General features: G+C 47.0%; 1 protein-coding gene across 2 annotated transcripts in view; it reads left to right on the forward strand.

Annotated features, from left to right (window-relative positions):
* The window catches only part of GALNT2 (polypeptide N-acetylgalactosaminyltransferase 2), a 190,229-nt gene that overhangs the window by 142,485 nt on the left and 24,252 nt on the right, over positions 1–23,492 (forward strand). For both annotated transcript variants that reach the window (XM_041747614.1, XM_041747615.1), the window contains exons 4-10: positions 11,472–11,570; positions 11,790–11,857; positions 12,096–12,161; positions 15,561–15,682; positions 17,896–17,983; positions 21,423–21,510; positions 22,602–22,705. In XM_041747614.1, the coding sequence (XP_041603548.1) occupies positions 11,472–11,570; positions 11,790–11,857; positions 12,096–12,161; positions 15,561–15,682; positions 17,896–17,983; positions 21,423–21,510; positions 22,602–22,705 (635 nt within the window). The remainder of the gene's footprint in view (positions 1–11,471; positions 11,571–11,789; positions 11,858–12,095; positions 12,162–15,560; positions 15,683–17,895; positions 17,984–21,422; positions 21,511–22,601; positions 22,706–23,492) is intronic.

Genomic DNA, 23,492 nt, shown 5'->3' on the forward strand with positions numbered 1-23,492 from the left:
CCTGCACCCCGATGTTTCTAGCAGCAATGTCCACGGTGGCCAAACTGTGGAAGGAGCCTCAGTGTCCATCAAAAGATGAATGGATAAAGAAGATGTGGTTTATGTATACAATGGAATATTCCTCAGCCATTAGAAACGACAAATACCCACCATTTGCTTCCTCGTGGATGGAACTGGAGGGTATTATGCTGAGTGAAGTAAGTCAATCGGAGAAGGACAAACAGTGTATGTTCTCATGCATTTGGGGAATATAAAAAATAGTGAAAGGGCATATAAAGGAAGGGAGAAGAAATGTGTGGGAAATATCAGGAAGGGAGACAGAACATAAAGACTCCTAACTCTGGGAAATGAACTAGGGGTGGTGGAAGGGGAGGAGGGCGGGGGGTGGGGGTGAATGGGTGACGGGTACTGAGGGGGACACTTGACGGGATGAGCACTGGGTGTTACTCTGTATGTTGGTAAATTGAACACCAATAAAAATTATTTAAAAAAAAAAAAGGATTTACCTCAGGGGCTTGGCAGTTCACCCAAAGCAAAATCCGGCAGAAAGGAACAAGACAAGAGAGGGTGGTTTTTGCATTAATGAGAAGGATGTATCTTTCTTCAGGTGTGCCTAGAGGCATCCCACAGAATCGTAGAGTCAGAAGGACTGAACGTAAAATGTAGTAACTGTCGGTGTCCGGATATGTTAAAAAACCTTATCATTCTTTATCATAATATGCCATTCTGTCATCATCTAGAAGTTGATGATTTTTCCCGAGATTCCAGAATTGCTGTTACATTTAACATGAACCAAGGATTAGGGAACCAAACAAATTATCCTGACATTGGTTGGAAAAAATATGCATAAGACATGTCAAGACCAACACTGGGTGTTTTGTTCTCTATATGGAACACTGATAGACTAGGGCCAGAGGAGCAATTAAAATAGTGAATCTTCTCTTTCAAGGTTACATTCTTTTTTTTTTTAAGATTTTATTTATTTATTCATGAGAGACACACAGAGAGAGAGACAGAGACATAGGTAGAGGGAGAGAGGCAGGCTCCTCACAGGGAGCCTGATGTGGGTCTTGATCCCGGGATTCCAGGATGACACCCTGAGCCAAAGGCAGATGCTCAACCTCTGAACCACCCAGGCATCCCTCAAGGTTACATTCTTACACTTTTTTTTTTAAGATTGTATTTATTTATGTGAGAGTATAAAAGACAGAGCATAAGTGGCAGAGAGGGGGACAAAGGGAGAAGAAGCAGACCCCCTACTGAGCAAGGAGCCCAATTGGGGCTCAGTCCCAGGACTCTTGAGATCATGACCTGAGCCAAAGGCAGATGCTGAACCAACCGAGCCACCCAGGCTCCCCTTTTACACTTGTCCAGTGACAGAACGAGCTGTCTGCCTTCATCCTTATAAGCGAAGGGATCTGGTGCAGTGTTCAGTTGCTAGTCATAGGATCGTTATGTGAAACGTTATCTGTGTATGACAGTCAACAACATAGAGCAATTAACTATATCTTTGAAAGAAGTGGTCCCTTCAAACATCATCCTTGATGGCACATTGCTTTCTCCTACCAAGTTTGAAAAGTCAGAACTGCTGCTCGGTGGCCACCCAGACTCCATTATTTTGAGGCCACAGCTGAAAAAGAAAGATCCAGGGCAGAAAAGAAAGCCCCCTGCCTGGATAATCCCCAAAAGGGATACTCTTAAGGATTGGCCACTTCAAGACAGTAGGGAGCAGATAAAATAAAAGCACATCTCTTCACGGAGCACTGAAAATAAAAACTTAATCTTTGGCAACTTGGAAACAGAGGTGGTGTCATTGAGCAGGACAGTTGGTGCCTCATGGCCCAGGTGAATAGGCGAGGGGCAAGAAATGGAGCATATGGTTCTTATTGTCTGATAAGCAGCATGGACTTCCCTCCAGAGGGGACAACCTTTTCCCTGGCATCAGGAGGAAGGACAGTTTGAAGTCCTGCATTTTCCATCTCTGCACTGACCCCACCAGAATGGTGACCTGAGTGGATGGCTGAAGTGTCCTTGGATGCTTTATGAAGCTCAGATGGCTTCATCCAGGGCTGTCATTTCTGCAACTTTCAATAACTCTTGACTCCTGAAAAAGTTTTCAGTTAAAATTTAGTGCCTGTAAAACTGGAGGCAGTGAAGGGTAGATGATGCCCTTTGAATGAAAGAAGGCAGCAGGCAGCAGGTAGAAACCTACTGTTTTCATTTCCCGGGAGGAGAACGCCTGTGGATCCCAGGTGCCCTTTGCTGTGGCTGGTGCTGAGCGTGAAGTGTGTGTTGGTGTGTCATCTGCCCTCCTGCCCGAGGGGTGTGTGTGCTTTTGTTTCTGGAACCCCTGGCTTTCCAGGGGTGTCAGAGGACTTCACAGGGAGTGTGGCCAATAAGACTGGCTTGAGTTTCCCGTGCCACAGTGAGGATAAATATTTTGTTTGAGGACGTGGCTCCTATTTCATATGAAGTGCAGGATACAAGAACCTGCAGAATTCAAGAGAGCTGTTTTAGACTAATAATTTCAAAGCAAGACAAACCCATGGTGATTAATGGGGCTTATTCAAATCTCCTGCCAACTAGATTTTTAAGAAGCTTAATTTCAGATGGGTTCTTAAATGTCTCAGGATTTGGTTCTCTTCAGCTTTAAGAGACCTCCATAGAATAAGCTCTCTAGCTATTAGGACTGATCAGAAATTAGTTGATTAGGTGGAATATTGTGCCATGATCGCTAGAGGATTATTCAGAGTGTGTTTTAATTAAATGAACACCATACAACAGCTAGTTAGCTTTCTTCTTCTTTTTCTTCTTCCCTTTGAATTTTTCCTTCTGTTCCATTTCCAACACCCATTCCATGCCATGGTCTGTGCAGCCTTCCTCGAACTCCGCAACGAAACACACCATGAACTTGGCCACGGGAGGCTGATCGTCTGTGGGCGGCCAGAGAGGAAGCGCCTGGGGGTGAGGGAGGCATCCAGTCTGGCCTATAAATGCTCTTCATGCTCTAAAGGTCGAGGGACAGCCTGTTTCAAGTACATCCCACCTCTTATAGTGTGTCCAGACTTCACATATGGGCTGGGGCTTGTTCCCGGGGCCCTGGATGTGTCAGGGCCTTACTCCAAAGGCAGACTTGACGCTAAGTGTTAGGCTTCACAGCCGTGGTAGAGCGTGAGGAACGCAGCACTGGCGGGGTCCTTACATGGTGGACACTGGGACTCAGGTTGAGGTGAAGGGGGAATGAGAAACCAAGATCTTTCAGAGAAGTGGTTTTTAACCTTTGTGCTATGTGGTCCATACCAGAATTGGGTGTATAATTCCAGAGCTCCTCACAGCTCTGTGTCAGAGGCCCGTTGTCCCGCAGTCTTCTGCAAAGCTTCTGAAAATGAGGCCCAAGAACAACCTGCATCATCTTCACCTGGGGAAAAGGGGATCTTCTAAAATCAGAATCTCAGGCATCACTCAGACCTACTCAGGTGGGCAGGGCCAAGGTATTTGCATTTTAGTACTCCCTTCTGAGAGTCTGACACGAACTGTCTGGACCTTGTGATCAGGAGTCCATGCCAGGGCAGCTGCCCTGCCCCCCAGATCCTTTGGCATCTTGAGTGAAGAGCATGTGTCCAGCAGGTGCCTGCACCCTGGTTGGCCCCAGCCTGGCAGGTGCCCCGGCTGTACAGCTTATATGGGAAATGCCAGGTCATGTGGGGACAGCTGTGTCCCTCAGCCTGCCAGAATGCAGGCAAGCAACAGACCCGCCCTTTCTTCCCTTTGAAATGGAAATCACGCACATGGTCTCTGTGGGTGAGCAAAGGGGACAAATGTGCATTGGGGCCTCTTGGGGTCACCTGCTGTTCAGAGCCTTCCTTCCAGCGTCCTGGGTGTTAACATCCCTACACACACACACACACACACACACACACACACACACACACACGTCTCCAAACACAAGCAGCAAGCAAGGGGGCTGGAAAGCAACAGAATCTGCTTCGAGGGTTTTGAAACGTCCTGGCCTTGCTGTCTGAGCTTGAGCCTCACACATTCTCCTGGTTTGTCTCACCCGGCCGGCAGGGGTGCGTGGAGGCTGACACTTTCAGGCGCTGGGTCTGTGGAGACAGTGTGCTCAGAGCAACCCCAGGGCTCCCTTTGTGGCCCTGTCCCCCAGGGCTTGGCCCTCAGTGTGTACTTTGGCATAGGATGGTGATATGTGCCACTTCGTTCTTTCCTGGAGTTAAAAAGCTAATCATTACACCTCAGGCCACATCTCCTCATTTCACCCTACCCTCCTCTTGGTTGAGGACAGAGCTGTCTTTGTTTCTCGTCTGTAGAATTTGATTGGATTTGAAGGCACCTGTTTTTTCCATAGGGTAACCCAGGCCCACTCTGTGACTCAAGAAGGTGGGAGTAAACTTACTACGTTGAGGGTAAAACCTCAATAGCAGAAGGAAGGACAATGCAGGATAAAGAAAAATTTAATGAACTAGTAAATCACAAAATAGGCAGGATTATTTAAAGCTTGATCTTCAAAAAATAGGAATCTCCAAGAATACTGATGAATCAAATAAAGAAAAACCATCATTAAATAATATTAGGAAAAACGCACAGACGTTATTATAGATACAGTAAAGCTTGTAAAGACCATAAGAAAATAGTAAGTAAACTTTTATGCAAATAAGAGGTGACAAACTTACATGGAATGGATAGTTTTTTAGGAACATGGAAATTACCAGAATCACTCAAGAAATAAAAAATATTAATAAATACAAGCCATGGGGGAAATCCCTGGATGGCTCAGCGGTTTAGCACCTGCCTTCTGCCCAGGGCATGATCCTGCAGTCCTGGGATCGAGTCCCACATCGGGCTCCCTGCATGGAGCCTGCTTCTCCCTCTGCCTGTGTCTGCGTGTCTCTCTCTCTCTCTCTCTCTCTCTCTGTCTCTCATGAATAAATAAATAAAATCTTTAAAAATAAATAAATACATACATACAAGCCATCAGCAATAAAAAGTTTGCCTTTCCCAAACTGACAAGGCTCAAGTGGGTTTACACAGGTTTATTCAAGTGTTCTATACACAAGCCAGTTTAAAGAATAGAAATGAAGGAAAGCTACCCAGTGTGCTTCACGAAGGCAGGAATACCTTGCTATGAAATTGGAAAAGGAAGGTATAAGAGCAGAAACTTGTAGACCAATCACAGTTATGGTTATATATTCAAAAGATCTTAACAAAATACTCAAAAGTCTAATATTTAAAAAAATCATAGCCAGGTAGAGTTTATTTTGGGACTACAAGAATGACTGAGCAACAGAAACTGTATGAATACAGTTGACCTTCTCAGTGGATTAAAGAAGCAAAGCTAGGGGCATCTGGGTGACTCGGTTGAGCATCTGACTCTTGCTTTTAGCTCAGGTCATGATTTCAGGCTCATGAGATCAAGCCCTGCCTGCATCTTGGGCTCCATACTCAGCATTGGAGCCTGTTTAGGATTCTCTCTCTCCCTCTGCCCCTCCCTCCGCTAGCACACATGCAGGTGTTCTCTCTCTCTCTCTCTCTCTCTCTCTCTAAAATAAATAAATACAATCTTTTTTAAAAAATAAAGAAAAGCTATATGACCAATTTAATAGATGGAGGAGGGGAAAAAATCAGTAAAATGTAGCACTTAACAAGGGAATTTCCCTAACCAGATGAAAGGCATCTATAAAACATCCACAGCAAACATTATGCTTAATGATGAAAATTGTGATTAGATTAAAGATGGGTTGGAGGCAGGGATGTTCTCTACCTCGTTTTTTAAAATCGCATGTTATGTTGCAGCCCATAATCACTGCCTTACCAAGAAAAGAAGCATAATATATACAAGAAATGGAAAGAAAAGGACAAAATGTGGGTGAATTGATTAGTGGAAAATCCAAGAGAACGTACACACTGTCAGAACCAAGAAGAGAGCCCAGTGAGGTTGCCAAGCACAACATCCACCTGCGAAATCAAGCACCACACCAGCCTGTTAGCAGACCCCACTCTTTATAGGAAGCAGAATGTAAGAATGTTAGGAATAAATGTGACAAAAGATGTGCACAACTTTTTTTTTTAAGATTTTATTTATTCATTCATGAGAGGCACACAGAGAGAGAGAGAGGAGCAGAGACACAGGCACGGAGACCTGACATGGGACTCGATCCTGGACCTCCAGGACCACGCCCTGGGCTATAAACCGCTGAGCCACCTGGGCTGCCCATGCACTTTTCTGGAGAAAATTAGAGAAGTACAAAATGTAATTGACTGGGGCTCTCGGCTGGCTCCCTCAATGGAGCATGCAACTGTTAATCTTAGGATCCTGAGTTTGAGCCCCACGTCAGGTGTAGCCATTACTTAAAAGCAAAACAAAACAAAAGCAAAAACAGTAAAACATAATGGAAGGACAAAAAAAAAAAAAAACACCCCACTCAGTATTACAAGGATACAAATTCTGTTCGAATTAATGTAGGAATTCAGTACAGTGTCAAATGGTGCTTTTTCTCATGGAATTTCAAGAACTGATCTTTAAATTCAAAAGGAAAGGCAGGTGGCCCTGAATAGCCAATAAAAAGTCTTGAAAAATCATGGGCAGCCTGCCTCGTCCGATGGTAGGACTTCCAGTTGAGGCAGTGTGGTGTGAATGCAGGGTTACATGAATAGATGAACAGAGCAGAAGTGGAACCAGAAATAGATGTCTGCATATAAAAAATGCGGTGTGACAGCAGTGACATTACAAATCGGGGAGGAAGTAATGAGCTATTAAGTGGTGCTAAGACAACGGATCATCCACGTAAGAAAAATGAGATGACTTAGTCCTACCATTCATAAAAATATAAATGGGTAGGTGGAGAACATAAATGTGAAAAGTATTTGTAAAAGTTAAAACATCTGGAAGAAAATCTATGTGAATGTATCAGTGACCTGAGGTCATGAGGACAATTACCCCAGGGCCACAGTTTGAAAAGCAAACTTAAAACATATGTTGGACAGAAGACATCACAAAATTAAAGGATCTGCCACAGGCTTGGACAAGACTTTTACAACGCATCTGGCTGGCAAAGGATAATGTCCAGAATATACAAATTCCTGTCATCGGGTTATAGTGCAGTAAAAATCTCATCAAAAAGTAGACAAAAAATATGAGCAGGCAGTTAACAGAAGACTCCAGTGAACTTACAAATGTATGGACAGATGTGTGGCTCTAGGAACTGGAGAAATAAAAATCGGAATCCTAAGTAGCCGTTTCATACCAATCTGCCTGACAGAATGGAAACATTCTGACAGTACCAGGGGGTGGTGAGACCATAAAGCAAGATGAACTTGTCCTTGTGGGTAGGGGTAAAACTTACAACAGCCATTTTCCAGCGCCCTTGGCTGTCTCAAGTTCAGTTGAAGAGGTACATAATCTCTAACTACCAGTCCCACATGCGAGTAGATAATGCCGAGAAGCCTTCTCAAGCATGCAAAAGACAGTGTCCGCTACTCCATTATTCCTAATAGAAGTTGGCAATCCACGGAAAAGGTAAAATGTATTGTGTGCCTACTGTGGGAAGCTAGTCAGCAGTGAACTTGAAATTAATAGAACAATGTGTATCAAAGCAGGCATATTCCCACAAGGTGCAAAAAGCAAGTCATGGTGCAACGTCACCCATATAAATTTCAGATATATGCAGAGCAATACTACATACTATTTATGAATATGGACATATATAGTTTATTAAAGCCCTACTTGGGGTAATGAAGTACCAAATTCAGGTTACTCCCATGAGGATGGGGTTTGAAGTGAAAAACACAAACTGAATTCCAGGTTGCTACAGAAAACTGTGCTGGGCAGCCCGGGTGGCTCAGTGGTTTAGCGCCACCTTCAGCCCAGGGCGTGATCCTGGAGACCCAGGATCGAGTCCCATGTCGGGCTCCCTGCGTGGAGCCTGCTTCTCCCTCTGCCTGTGTCTCTGCCTCTCTCTCTGTCTTTCTGTGTCTCTCATGTATAAATAAATAAAATATTTTAAAAAATATAAAACTCTGCTAACCTCCACGTTCCTGTGACAGGCACCAATGATGCACAACTACCAAATGCGTATTCCATTGCATTACATTATACTGATCTTTCCCATTTTCATTGTTTTCTTTCATATATTTTTATTTGATTTTCCCAGTAACCATGCAAGATTGTGAGGACCATCTTCACAGATGACACAGGCAGTAACCAAGGCTACCACAGGCTCTTAGCAGAAATACTAGACCAGCCAGGGTGACGGTGAGCCATGGCACTGGGGTAAAGGAGAAACTACACATTATTAAACTTTTCCATTATTAAACGGAGCCCCTGGCTTCCCCGTGCATCTGGGGATACATCTGAAGAGGTGCACTGGGTTCTTGGATCAACTTTATGATGAACCCCAAATATAACACCCGCATCAGAGAAAAGTCAGGCCCAGAGACAAATTCACTCTTCACAAGGTCTCGGAAGCACATGGTGCTTGAGATCGACTATTTCTTCCATTTCCAGGCCCTTAAAAGTTCGAATATTGATAGCTGTGTGGTCCCAGAGAAATTTAAAACTAAATTGAAGATTTAAAAAAAAGTCATGTTTGTGTTTTAAGTGTGTTATAGAAAGCTACCAGAGTGATCACTCTAGTAGCAGACCTGTGGAGACTCATGCAAACTTGAGTCCCAGGCATGTGACCAGAGCCCAGGTTCACTCCCCAGGCATCACATCGCTTCCAGCTAGCTTCAGCTGGGAGAACAAAACTAACTGCAGACTTGTCCTGCCACTGACTTGAAATAAGCTGCGGTTGGTACTCCATTCCCCAAGAAAGCTCAAGTATGAAAGTGCCCTCAGCAGCCAAGTCCCCCGATGAGTGGCTATATCGAGCCTCCTTTCACTCGCTCTGGAGTAGTGAAGACTGGTTGGCACAGATAGGACTCTTTAAATGCAAGATTTATTCTGTTTCTTTTTAAAGAAATTCTTCACTCTCCCCCCCCCCACCCCCACCCCCTACTTCTCTTGGCTCAGTGTGAGGAGTTCGGATCTGAATCCATACACATCCACACACACATACACTCCTAACTCATGCGGTGTAAGCTGTTTCTCAGTTTTTGCTCGTTATCCCTCTTTGCCTTAAAAATGGGATACCTCTTAAAAAGGAGCTGCTTCCCAACTGCCAAGTCCTAGCAAAACTGGGTGCCTTATGAATATGTAGAGGAGTTTTAATAAAACGATGTGGATGCAGCAGCCCTCTGTGTTCAGGAAGATGTTTCCAGGGCCCCCTGAGACTCCTGGTGCTCACGGAGAACGAGGCTTCCCACAGAGGAAAGGAAGCTGAGAGAATAGGACATGATTGGATGGGTTGACTACGATTCGAGGAGAAAAAGTGTTTCCCTGTTTGAATCCTCTCATGGCTGGGGTGACTGGCACTCGGTGAGCAGGTGAGCCCAGATGGGGTGTGTGCAGCCCACTCCGCTCCGCACTTCCCACCTGGCTGGGTGGCGCTCACTCACTGCAGAGGGTATTGCCCTCCTGATGCTCCTCGTTAGCTTTATGGATGGAGCTCCGGGGAATGACAGTCCTCAGGAATTTGTTTATAGTTGAACCTTCCTTAATCTAACAATCGGTCAGTTCTTGAAATTGAAAGACGAGGAACTTGCCCATCCATCTACGTGTCATGAAAGACGTGGCTGTTGGAAGCCGGAATGAGGTGTACCATGTTAATGGCCAGCATGCATTTTGTCCCCCGGGCAACAATGACTAGTATATTATGCAGTTTTCTCATGATTAATGAAAAGCAAGCTATCCAGATAACCAGAATAAACAAAAGAAGTCCACTTTGTGATTGTGACCTAATTGCTTCTTAATTGCAGTGCTTTTCTTGCTCCTTTTCAAAATGTGCTCCTCTGAAGTTGTTTGCCCAGTCAGGAGGGAAAATTAGTGTCTGTGGACCATTTGCCTTTCAGATGTACCCATTTGTGTGGAGTTGCTGGCCATTGTGAGTTGCTTGCACGGCCACATCAGGCCTTAACTGCTTAAGTGCTGAGCTCCAAAGATGAGTTGGTTTTTTTGTTTTAAATCTGTCTCCTTTTCCCAATGATTCGCCATTGAAGAGAGGTACCTTTAATTCTGGAAGCGGATCGCTCACAGTTGCAGTAAACTGCGTTAAGAGCTAATGGGTAAAACGAGGTTTTTAAAGTGTTTTGGCCCCGTGGAAGGTTCTCAGCTTCTTCCATGCTGGTGGCAGTGTGCTTCATGGCGTGAATTACAGGGACGGTCTACAGATCACAGAGACCAGCCTGGAGGGGCCTCGCTGTGGGGCCAATGACAGGTCCCCACCCTACTGCAGGCTCACAGCAAAAATTTTTCACTCTTTGGACCTTGGGTATAAAAAAAGACGATTCGAGAACTGTTTCCCTGTAGGCCAAAGCTTCTTTACTGTCTCCCCAGCCTTTTTTAAAGCCGGCATCCATGATACCATCATTTTAATAACTCTCTGAATGCACTTAAACCCCAAGCTGACGGCTGCCTGGTGGTCCTGAGAGGCTGTAAGCCCACCCCGGACGTATTTCTCTGTCTCTGGAACCATCACCTCTATGCTGGCATGTTCTCCGTCCATGGGGCCTGCTCTGAAAGGTCCCTTGTGATGGATTCTGCTGAGCTGCATCTATACCTTGATGGGTCACTTCTTTCTCTAGCGTGGGGCCCTTTAGCGTCCTCAACCTAGAGCAGCAGTCCTGTTTTTTAAAAGAACCATTCCATGTCGTTGCAGTCTTGTGTCTGTTTGTGGAGACCAGACCTGAGAAGTACCTTGTTTTGACCTGCCCCTAGTTTATCCCTGGCTGCTCCGATCGACTTCGTTCAGAGGCCGTCCCTGGGGTCTTTCAGTACTCCTCAGAGTGAGAGGCGAGAGCGGGCATGCTCAGGTTCCCATGGGCCTGGCCCTCACCCTGCCCCAACCTGGCAGGGTGACAGACGTGTATCCCTGTTGCCCTGGGTTGGGGAGGGCAGTCAGCGGGACCAAGTCAGGTTCCACATGCAGTGCTGCCAAGAATCGCAGACGCCTTACGTGCTTGCTGCCGAAATGAGAAAAGAACATCGACACGAATTTGGTTCCACCCCTCAGAAATAACCACTGTGAATTGTGAAAAGCACATCTCTAGAGGTGTATCTGCATGTGAGAATAAATGGGACTTCACTGTTTTAAAACACGCTTTTTTTTTTCAGCGTTAGAAAGATGTTCTCAATATGTTACTTTTCGCCGAAATCATCTTTTAAAATGTAACTCCGGTTGTGTTTTTCTGTTTCCTTATGTCCCGCCATCACTCTCTCTCAGAATAGACCAGTCCCTTCTGCAGATAACCAGTTTATCCCAGAGTGTCCACCTTTGCAGGTTGGGCTGCTTGTGCTCTCCAGAGCCTTCCGAGGCTGGTCAGGGTCCTTCATTCAGAGAACCATCTTTCTCTCCCCTTAGGTGTCAGCGGAAGCAGTGGCGGGTGGACCTACCAGCCACCAGCGTGGTGATCACGTTCCACAATGAAGCCAGGTCGGCCCTGCTGAGGACAGTGGTCAGGTGAGGGCAGGAGATGCCACCCATTAGACCTACAGGAGGTTCTCCCTGGCAGGGATGCTAGCCACAGCCCTGTGACCCCATCACACCTGGGCTAGGACTGTCTGTGGGGGGACAGGCAGGTCACTAGCACAAGGAGTGTCCAGTGGCTTCTCAACCAAGGATTGGGACCACCCCAAATGATGCCCCTAAAAGGCCTCCATTCTTTATCTGTTTCCTCAGTGTGCTTAAGAAAAGCCCACCCCATCTCATAAAAGAGATCATCTTGGTGGATGACTACAGCAATGACCGTAAGTACTGAGTCTGACTCGGCCCCCCTCCCCAGCCCTTCTCCTGGATGCCAGCTCTCCTTACTGTGGGTGCTAATGACGAGTTTCCTGAAAAAGCCAGAAGTCAGGGCCACAGAAAGAAGAGATGCCTCTTCGATGCCCCAGGAGCTCCTCCACCCACAGATGACCGTGAATCACAATCCTTGAATACGAACCTTGTAAACGAGATTCCAAATGCCCTGCTTCTTTCTCTCCCCAGCTGAGGATGGGGCTCTCTTGGGAAAAATTGAGAAGGTGCGGGTTCTCAGAAATGATCGGCGAGAAGGTAAGACTCTTTTTTCTTAATTCAATACCAAGACAGTTGAATTCTGACTTTCCCAAGCCCAAAGATAACTTAAAGAAATGTTTCAGCTGAAAGCACAATTAACTTCCTAGTCTTTTTGTCTGTCTCTCTCTACCAGAGCCTCCTGGGAGCCTCGCCCAGCAAAGCCTAGGGAGGACATTCAAAGCTTAATTGAAATTGTTTGTATACTAGGGCAGGAGTTCAAATTACATTTTTATTTATGTATTTAGAAAATTGGCTCCTCTTTTCCTTTTAGAACCTAGGAAGTCTTATCAGTCCCTGGAGTACGAGAGTTTAGAAGAAAAACAAAGATTTAGCAATGAGAAGTTTAATGACTCTATGCTCCAGGCATCTGATAAAATAAGGGATTCAAGTTTGACAGCTCGCTGAAGGTGAGGCATCCCAAGAAGGAAGATAACACTGCAATTACATGCTTATTGGATCTTGCAAATGCCAGCTTCAAAACCTGCTGTCACTCTTATCTGCTGGAGCTGGGCTCATCGAGTTGACTTTATTGGCAGTTATAAGAGAGACTCCAAAGGGGGAAAGTATTACTTTGAAGTGTCTGGAAAGGAAGCTAAAATCACAATGTAATTAACATCCAGTGCATCAGTGCTGTTGGAGGGCACAGTGTCTGGATTCTAGGCTCTAGCATCATCCAGAGAAATCTGTCAGTATAGGAAGATGCACAGATTTTACACGTGCCCTTTGGATTATATGAGAATGACTGTTGGCCCTGAACTGGTGCTTGCATTCCCTGACCAGTGTATACTCTTTCTTCTGATTCACTGTACAGTCCAACCGGAGTCAAGCAATGCAGTCTTTCTTAGCATGAATTTTCAGCCACGATAAAGTGATTGAGCCTGTTAGGACAGTGCCTGCAGCACCATATTTTAACCAACTAAGGTTGTCAATCCAGATGTTCAAGATACATAGACAATGGGATCAGCCTTGCTCCTAAGCAAGCTCTATTCACGGGACTCACATCTGTCTCCCAAGCTTAGAATAAACCAAAACCTTGAGATCAGACGGAAAATCTTGAATTCTGTTTGCTCCCAAACTGCATAATGACTTTTTGAATTTAAACCCAAAGTGTCTGCTAGCACAGGCAAAAAAAAAAAAGAAGAAGAGGAGGAAAGAAAGAAATTATTTTTCATGTCGGCGTTTTATAACTGACAGATCACTTGCTAGCCTTGTCAGAGAGTGCCTTTAGCCTCAGAAATTAGTGCGTCTAAGTACTTCAGGTTAGGATGTTCATTTGGGTAAGAGCCCATATTGATGCTTTGTTTTGAAACAGGATGAAGAGGGGCGGCTGGGGGAAGGCAGAGGATGGGAAGCCTGTATGGAATAAATGAAGTATGCGAGAGTTGAGTGAGAAAATGCACGCATACAACTGCATGTGTGCTTGGGTGTACCTGTGTGTGTTTGTGTGTGTATGTATCTCATATATTTAAGCATATATACAGGTGCCTATAGTATTACTACTTGATGACAGAAAATCAGTTGCCTAATGTATTATGGCAGTGAAGGAATGGCTGTAACCCCATTTACTGCTGGGGATTTTATATGCCAGTGAGTCTTCATCTGGCTCTTTATTAGAATCAGCTGGGGAAATTCAAAGATGACCAAGCCCTTCTAACTTGGCAGGACTTGTGTGCCAAATTCTGTGTCTCAGGGCTGGGCTGGTTACCAGCCAAACTCTCTGTTCTTTCTGCCTTCTGGATTGTTCTTTCCTTGGACTCCTTGGGATCCTCCACACTGTGCCTGACGTTCAGGAGTCAGCCAAGAACTTCTGGGGAGGTTATCACCAGACTGGGGGCTAACCTTCTTTCCCAGATCTCCCCCTCTAGAGTCCAGCCACTGTAAAGACCCTGGACTCTGTCCTCTGACACCACAAGCCAAAAACGTGATGTTGTGGTGGATCATAGAGTAACCTCAGGAGGAACAGCACATACACAGGGACTTCACTCCATGTGATTTTCTTCTTTGATGGACTGAACCCTCTCTAGTTTCTGCATGCTCCTGACTGCTCTCTGGCCCTTCCCGATACTTGCTTCCTGTGTTTTGATCAGGGTTTATAACTGTGCTCTAAGGAAGGGTCTGCCCAGTACAAATGGATTCTCTTGCCTTTGCAACACCAGGCCTGGAACCTTTGTCTCTTCCTTCCTGTGGTGTGCAGCTCTGTAAGAACCATTGAACACCCATTTTGATGACTGTGTATAAAAGAACTTAAAACACTTGTCCTTACTGGTTGTGAATAGTCATGTTATCTTCATAAACAGTCATCCCCCGTTATCCACAGAATACGTTCCAAGACCCCAGTGGAAGCCTGAAACCATGAGTAGCATGGGACCCATGTATACTGTGTTCTTTCCTATGCATGCATACCTCCAACAAGGTTTGAGTTATCAATTAGGCACAGTAAGAGATCAACAACAACAATAATAAAGTAGAACAGTATACTGTATAAAAGTTATGTGCATGTGGCCTCTCTCAAAATACCTTGTTCTACTGTACTTATCCTTCTTGTGATGACATGAGATGATAAAATGCCCACGTAACGAGATGAAGTGACACAAGTGACAAAGCGACGTAGTGTCAGGCCATTACTGACCTTCTGACGATACATCAATCAGCAGGAGGATCGTCTGCTTCCAGACTGCAGTTGACCGTGGCTAACTGAAATTGTGAAAAGCTAAACCACAGACGAAGCAGGGGGTACTGCAGAGAGCCCAGCATGAAGAACGCCATTTACAACCACCTTGTTTAGTGACACATATACTACTTGTGATAGGACTTGGTGTGGTAGTAAACACTGTATATTAGGAACAGATCACAAATACGTGATAAATGGTATGGTTGGACCGATAATGGGACTAATTCTGTGTAAAAGCCAAATCACCTGAGGTTTGTCATGTATGTTTACTGGGCAGTGGTAAGTCTTAGAAAGACAGAGATATTTGCAGCATTGTTCTCATTACATTATCACCATTCACATAGGCTCCATCAGTCCTTTGAAGCATCTGAGTAACACCTTCTGTGGCCCAGCTAATTAGAAAACTCTGTTGCTGTGTCGCAGGAAAGTAGTTGTGAAAGTTCCACACTTTCACTTGCTTGATAAAGGAGACTTCAGTTATGTAAAGGCCTTTCTCAGAGGGCAGTAGTTCTAAGAAAATTGTCTTCGTGGTCATCCAATTAATTTGGAAACAGAAGTCCTGACAGAACTGTGTCTTTGTAACCACAGGGTGGTATTGATCCTACCACCCAAATTTGCACGAGGGCTGCAGAGCCGCATGGTGGGGAGGCGATGCAGTGCTGGATGGGTTGTTCTGTGGCCTTTTGCTCAGCTACCCTGATGCGCTTTTGAAATTCCTTCCGCAGGCCTGATGCGCTCGCGGGTCCGGGGGGCTGATGCGGCCCAGGCCAAGGTCCTGACATTCCTGGACAGCCACTGTGAGTGCAACGAGCACTGGCTGGAGCCCCTCCTGGAGAGGGTGGCTGAGGTGAGGCCCAGGGTTCACACTGTGGTTTTCCCTGATTCCGGAAACCGGGGGAGGGGGTGCCTCTTGGACATCTATTCGAAGAGTATTTTATTCACCATAGGGATCTACGTCTGGAGGGGAAAGCACTTGACAGGTAGGAGGCAAGGATCAGCAGAGGCTGGTGAAAGCCGGATTTGTCGAATACAACCCTTTGCTTTTTCTCACAAGGACCTTCTTTCCTTGCCTGCAGCTTTGCAGCCAACTCTCTGAGCTCAAAAGGGGCAGAGCGCTTAGAACAAGGCCTGGCATCCAAGTGCGATCTGAGCATTGGCTGCCTGAGTGCTGGGGGGCAGGTTGGCCTTCTCCAGCCATGCTGCCCCCTGAGAAACCTGCCCCGCAGGCCTGTGGCAGCACGGGGCGCCCGTAACCACACAACCGACACTTTGAGGCTGTCAGGGTGACCCGTGGCACACTCTGTGTGCCTTTGGCTCTCGAAACATCATCAGTGGTATTACTTTTGGCCTTTTGCCATTTCTCTTGCTTTTTACTTGTTTTATTGACTTTCTTTCCTCCCTACTGAGAAAGTGTTTCTTTGGGGTGATACAGCCAACTTAACAAAATTACTAGAGAAATGGAAAATGAACAAGTCATGCCTTTTACAAGTCAGGTGTAACAAGGGTATAGCTGGCGGACGGTAAGTCATGAAATACTAACTATAAGCTACTAGTAATTATGATATAATATGTTAATATTGTCCACTTGTAATTTGTAATATTACGATAATTAGTACTCCTTACTTAGTACTAACTACACGTTAGACATGTTACATATTACCTTTAATTTAGGTATTACCCCCATTTGACACACGAAGAACTTGATATCACGTCCAGAATTCATACAGGAGGTGGAGCCAGGATGGCAAAGCATGTTCTACTACATCCCTAACTGAGTCCTCTTACACATAAACACACATCTAGTTGAAAGAAGCGCCCCTGGAATCCCCACCCCGCCCCCCAACCCGTATCCACCATCCCACCCCACTGCCAGTTCTCACAGCACCGTACTGTCCCCCAGGGAAGCAGAGGACACAGGAAAGCCACAACCAAGATACTACGGTGGAGCTGTCAGGATTATTTCAAATACCCTCTCCTCAAGTAAGGATAGTAGAAGGAGTGGAAAATTGTAATTCCCACTAATTCCAGTCCTACCAAAAGAAATCAAAAGTAGTGGATATTATGGTCTTTGACTCCCACCCCCAGGTCCAGACTGAGCCAGGCAAGGAAGAGTGACTTCTGTTTGCAGTGCTCCCCCGTAAACTTGCAGCTGGGTGGTGCTAGAACTTCATACTGTTCTTTTATGTGTTCATCTGATGTATTCTGTTGTTAGCTCTGCAGATTCTGTTACTAATTTGTTTTTCTAAGTCTTTTTTCTGGTTAACACGGGTTCTGTAAATGGCTCAAGGAAAGCACTTACCCTTTTATTAACTTGCCGCATGGGGCAGTGCCTCTCACCAGCATCAAGCGTCTGATTTTAAAGAGGGCAGGAAAGGTAAAAGACCTATGTTCACAAACGACCAGAATAATAACTGTGGCTGTGAAAGAAATGCCTCCATCTAAGGGGGAAAAAATGTTTTGTTGGGTAGAGTCACAGGTAAGACAAAGTTCGAATCTGGGATTCTTGAGCTGATTTGGGTTACCCTCGGCCATAATAATAGCTACGCTCTCCTCATCACACACCCCTCAGGCCCACAGAAATAGATTCCTAGCATCATCGTGTGAGGATCTCAGCCATGAATCTATTCCCGAGGTTGGCCGCAGCTTGCACATTAGGACATTTAAAGACAGCTGAGCTTAGATTCTATCAGAATGAAAGCCCCCCGTGGTTGGAAGTTTTGACATTTGGGAAAACAGAAAAGAATACTGGGGACACCCAGGTGCGGTCCTTGCCTTCAGCCAAGAAAGCAAACGCCGGAGGTGTCCCATGGCCACAGCTGTCTAGCTGCTCCCCTCCCTGCCCCGCTCGGCACAGACGAGGGCCCATCAGTGTGACGGCAGAGGGCGGGGCGTGTGGGATGGGGAGTCCCGGGGCCCCTGTAGGCCCAGTGGGACAGGTGGTGAGAGGGGGTGGCTGTTACTGAGACTGCCTGACACTGACATCTGCCTCTGGTGGGGGGTACAGGAGGCTTTGTTTTGTTGGTGATACCTATTCCCATCTTTTGTTGATTTGTTTTTTAGGACAGGACTCGGGTCGTGTCCCCTATCATCGATGTCATTAATATGGACAACTTTCAGTACGTGGGGGCATCCGCTGACTTGAAAGGCGGTAGGTGCCGCTCCTGCTCCCCCCTGCCTTGCTCAGGCCGTCCGCCTGGAGGCTGATCCCTGCTCCCCCTCAGGGTCGTGAGCAACAGTGACAGCAGCTTTCACACCACTGGCGCACATGCTGCGAGCAGAGGGTGCCTCCGTGCTGGACAAGTAGCATCTCATAAAGAGAGAAAAATAGTCTCATTTCCCTTAAAGAACTTCCTGTGTTTCCTGTTCTTCTCTTATCTCTTTGACCTTCTGTGGCTGTTATGACATGTGGGGCTTAGTGCACAGTTTTGGTGTCATTTTTAATCAGTGAAGATTAAGCCTTCCCAAGTCAGAGCCTGGGATGAGGAGTCGCCAGAGCTGACAGGCTGTGTGGTGAGCATCACGGAGCTCAGGATTCAGAGTAGCAGGGCTGGGCTCGGCTCTGCCTCCTTCCTGATACCAGCTCCTCTGACAGCCTGCGTCTCCCTGGGGGCAAAGCCATCTACCCCACCACCTGGGTCACCCCAACTCTCGCTGACCACCCAAACCCCCTAGTCACCCCTGCACCTGGCTTGGTGGTGGGCTCCTGCTCCCTACCCTGCTGACCACCCACATCCTTGCCTCCAAGGGCCACACCAGCTTCCTGTTGGTCCTCACAGCCTCAGGATGTGCTCTTCACACCCACCACCCCTTGGGCCCCACGAGTGACTTGTCTCATGCTCTTACCTTCTCAGAAACTATCACAGGCCCCAAAGAACTTATGTGTATGTATGAGCATTTGCTATATTAGAAATTAAAGGCAAGAAATTGTTAAAACACAAGAGGACGCAGGTACACATCCTGTTGTCCATCAGAGTACCGATGCTCTATGTCCTGCGGCTTCTGAAAAGCTCTATCATATGCTTTTGAAAGAGTGAGAGTAGTGAAAGAGACATGTAAATATAAAAGTAGTTTTGGTGTGATAGACCCCCCGAAAGGGTGTATGGACCCCCATGGGCCCCTGGACCATGCTTGGAGAACCATTGGTCTCATGCAGTGCCTCATGGTGCTGAGAGGTGCACAGGGATCACGGCAGCCATTTGAAGGAACTGGTCACATGACATCTGGTTCTCCCTGGTTGTCCTTATGTCCCTGGGACTGGCAGGGTTGGTTGGGGGCTGGTGACCTGTGCTCCAGGGTCAGAGCAGTGAATGCCCTGAGCTCTGAAACTCATCTGGTTGGCAGCCACACCTCTCAGAACTTGGCTGAGGGCCAAGAGGTCAGCGAAGACTCCCCAGGACTGCTAAAAGAGATGTCAAAGCCTTTACCTTCTGTTTGTGCAATCTATTCACTATTGATTCTTTACTCCTAAGATCCATGATTTCTTTTCTAGTTGTCCAACACCCCTCTTGCTTGGTGGGAAACAAGGGCCTTCTTTTCCCACCTTCTAACACTTTGAGCTGAGTAGAGAGGTTGGACCATTCCAGACAGACACACACAGGATTAACTGATAGTCTAACATCAAAAAAAAAAAAAAGAAGAAGAAGAAGACGGTGATACTGTAAATTTGGGCACAGCCTCTGAATACAGAATGCCAAGAGTCCGTGAGACTCGGGCTCTTGACCTACCTGCCCTGTCACCGCAGGCCGGCCAGTTCACCTCTGCACCTCAGCATGCCCATCTGAGAAGTGGAGGCATAGTAGCACTGGCCACGGGGGTAGTAAAGGGGTGAGAGTGGCCAGCACCAGGTCAAAGATGTGAGTGAGCAGCTCCCCCATCCCAGGGCATCAGCAACAGGGCAGCCATGGTGGGAGTACTCTCCTTACATCAGGAAACGTAAAATTCAGAGAAGATGCTTAGGAAATGGTAAGAAGGTTTGAAGTTTTAAAGAGGACAGATCCTTAGTTATCAAGAAAACATTAGTGTTCATAATGCGTTCTTCCCCTGAGGATTTGCAAGAGCTGAGGTTTGATGGGCTGCTTATGTGAGAGTCAGTGCAGGGACACAGATGCTCTGGGGTGGGGGCGGGGGCGGGGGGCAAGAGTGCTGGCCTCCTGCTGGGTCGGAGGAAGAGTAGGCACCTAGTTTACTCAAATTCCTTTAAGAAAAAAATCAAGGATGACATTTTTAGCAGATTCTCAAAACCTAATTTAGTTTCTTTGGACCAAATTAATAAAATATTAACAGTTATACCAAAAATGCAGGTAATGTTACATCACCTGGCCCATTGAGGACTTTGCATTGTCTGTAATAACATAGGACGTTTGTTTTTTTCCTGGTTGAGGCAGGCCTTCTCCCTCGGGCAGAGCTGGGCTCTTCAGGAAAGCCCAGCGGGGCCTGCCTCAGTTTCCTCTCTGTGCCACTGTCTCTGCTGCCTGGCTCCCCGGCCGCTCACTCCTTTTTGGCCAGCCTGCCACACTTTGCAGTGACAGCTGGGAGACCATTTAGGTCCCATGCCCCTGGCTGGGCCAGAAACTACATCCTGTGCTGGCCCAAGAGACCACCAACCTCGTATCCTGGCCTGTTCAGGATACAGACCCATTGACCTCAGAGCACCCTGAGGAGAAACCCAAACATAGGTATTGCACAGGGCCTGCTGACAAAAAGCCTGATGGCATAGAGCTGAGGGATAGATGACCCTGGAGTAATTAGGTTTGGCTGCCAGGTCCTCGGAAATGCAGTAAGTGAACCACCTGTCACCACGAAATGGTCTCCTCGTGCGTCTTGAGAGCATCAGCAGATTTGGTGTACTGGTGCCCACTGGCTCAACGTGGGGACCTTCTGAGTAAGGGTGAGACCCAGCAGCTTGTCAAATGTCATAAACTACATGCAGGCACCAGGCCTGGGCTGAGCCGTCCTGACTGGCCTGTAGATTCTACAAATAAATGAATTGGGACAGCCGCCGTATTTCTCAGAAGTTGCAGCCTGCTGCCAGCTTTGCCACTTCCTTGGGCTCATTTTCATCTAAAAGCCTTCCCTCTGCCACCTTGCCCCGTATGGTTTGGTTGCAGTCAAGGGACATGGAAGCCAAGTGTGCCAGCTGGGAGACCTGTGCTCTCGTCCCCTCCTTGGGCTCTTTCGGCCTGGGACAGGATGGGAGGCACAGTGGCAGATTGGACTTTGTCCTCCTTACAGCCCTGTGTTCCCTGTCAGAGTTATTTGCAGGCATTTTATGTAGGAAAGCCCGCCCCACGTTTTCTGTTGGGAGTGAGCTCCTCAGGGAAGGAGTCGCTGGTATGCGCCCTTTTCACTGGCTCCCTGGCCCTGGGTCCACCCTAGGCGCCCTCCCCTCTGCTGCTTCTCTAGTGGTGGTTTTATTATTTTGGGGTTTTTGTTGTTGTTGTTGTTGTTGTTGTTGTTGTTGTTGTTGTGTGTGGCTCTCAGTCCAGTCCAAATACCAAATCCGTCTGAGCTGTGATGGACGGGGTGCCAGGAGCACCCTCCGTTCTCATCAGCACCCTAATGTTTGGTTTCTTTCCTATGGCCTGTAGGTTTTGACTGGAACTTGGTCTTCAAATGGGATTATATGACCCCTGAGCAGAGAAGATCCCGGCAGGGGAACCCAGTTGCCCCCATAAAGTAAGTGTTAGCATCCTGCAGGGGGCACCCCCCTCAGTGACCCCTCTCGGGGCATTTGTTTCCTAGACACTAAGTTAGGCTCTTTGTCCTCCTGCCCACCACCCACCCCGTTTCCCCTGTCAGAGCTCAAGGGAGAGTTAGCTTCTTCCATCGGATCACAGAATAAAGTACTTTGAGATTTCCTCAGATGAAGCCTGACGTACATATATATGAGACAAATCTCCGAGTTTAGGGACTTCCTTCACATTTGTGCCATAGAGCGGTTTCCAGCAGGGCCGGCTCTTCAGGTTGAGCTTGGAGACTAAAGCGAACAGGGAGGGTTGGGGGGGCGTGAGTCCCCTCAGCTGCTCCCCTTCCTGCTCAGCCTCCCTCCCTGAGCTACCCCTGCGTTCCCATTTGCCCACAGAGGAGAGAACTCAAGCCTGTGCCCTGCTGAGAAACTTGCGGTTGGGAGTCAGGAGTCCACCACCTGTGGGAAGTGTGAGTGTGGGCTGCCCCTCCATGCTAGACACACACTTAGGTGGCAGCCCTGCCACAGCCTGCCAGCACTTGACACTGAGTTCTCAGGGCATCTACTGGGAAGGAGGTGGGGGCTCAGCCCCACCACCACCCTGCCCAGGCTGAGGAAACACAGAAGTGATGAGTCCCGGCTAACAGGAACCAGCTTCAGGATGAGAATGAGGATAGCTGATGTTATCAAGCATCTCCTGAGTATGCTAAGGGCTTATATGTATTATTTACATATTATTTTTTTTAATCCTATGAGGAAACTGAGGCACAGAAAAACCAAGTCCCTGCCTAGGGCCCCTTGTCAGTGAGTGCCCCCAGCTCCAACAGTCACCATCTTACAGGGAAGGCTGGGTCCAGGCCCTGGCGCTGTGGGAGTGTCTAAGCAGGGCAGGTGGGAGGCATTTGAAGTCAGCAGTGGAAAAACAGTGAGGATGTCCTGAGCTCTGAATGGGGAGCCATGGCTATGCCATTGCTTTTAAGATCAGCTTGTAGACATGACGTTGGCGTGAGAATGCAGAAGATCTGACCTTGGCCTCTGGCCCATCCCTCTCTTCCCTCCCACCCTCTCTCTGCCTCTCCAGAACCCCTATGATTGCTGGTGGACTATTCGTGATGGACAAGCTCTACTTTGAAGAACTGGGGAAGTATGACATGATGATGGACGTGTGGGGAGGAGAAAACCTGGGTATGTATGAGCCTGAGTCTCTTCTTTCCAGTCTGATGAAACCGTGGCCTTTTCCTACCCACCAGCGATGTCCAAATGAAAAGTGGAAGCTTTGAAGAGGCTGTTAGGCAGGAGCTGGCAGTGTGCAGGGAGCCAGTTGGAAAAAACTCTAAAGGCCTTGGTCACCATCACTTGCCATCGGCCCCCATACAAGTATCAATAGCATCCCTTTCACTAGTGTCTGGGGTCAGGTGTTAACTCTGTCACCTGAAGAGCTTACAGACATGGGAAAACATGGCAGACTGTGGGATCTGTGCTCAGCCATGTGGAGTGGAAAACGAGCCCTGGCCAGCCTCTGGGGTTGGCCAAACTGGGATGGTAGAAATCAGACGGAGCAGAGAGGCCTTGGCATTTAAGCCCTCCTTTACAACTTTGTGAATGATTCCAATTTGGCTTGATTTTGTTTTTGTTTTTAATAACCCGTGCAAATCAGTTTTCCTCAGGTTTAGGGACAATGAAATTTTATAGACTTTGGTCTACATTTAGTAGCCAAATCATATTTATTGCATTAAGAGAAAAAAGACTCAGTTCTTTTTCTTTTTCTTTTTCTTTTTTTTTTTTTTTTTGATTGTTTAGGGTTTTCTGTCGGGGGTTCTGAACTGATTCTCCTCAGCTACGGATGCTGTCGAGTTAATTCCATCGTTGGATGGGTGCACCCTGGGAGGAAGCAGGGCAAGGATGGGGAGGAAAATGCGACATCACTGTCATTTTTAGTGGTTTTTCCTGTAACAGAAATTTGGGTATTTTT

Source organism: Vulpes lagopus, chromosome 3 (genome assembly GCF_018345385.1).
Source record: "Vulpes lagopus strain Blue_001 chromosome 3, ASM1834538v1, whole genome shotgun sequence".
Taxonomy (NCBI): Eukaryota; Metazoa; Chordata; class Mammalia; order Carnivora; family Canidae; genus Vulpes; species Vulpes lagopus.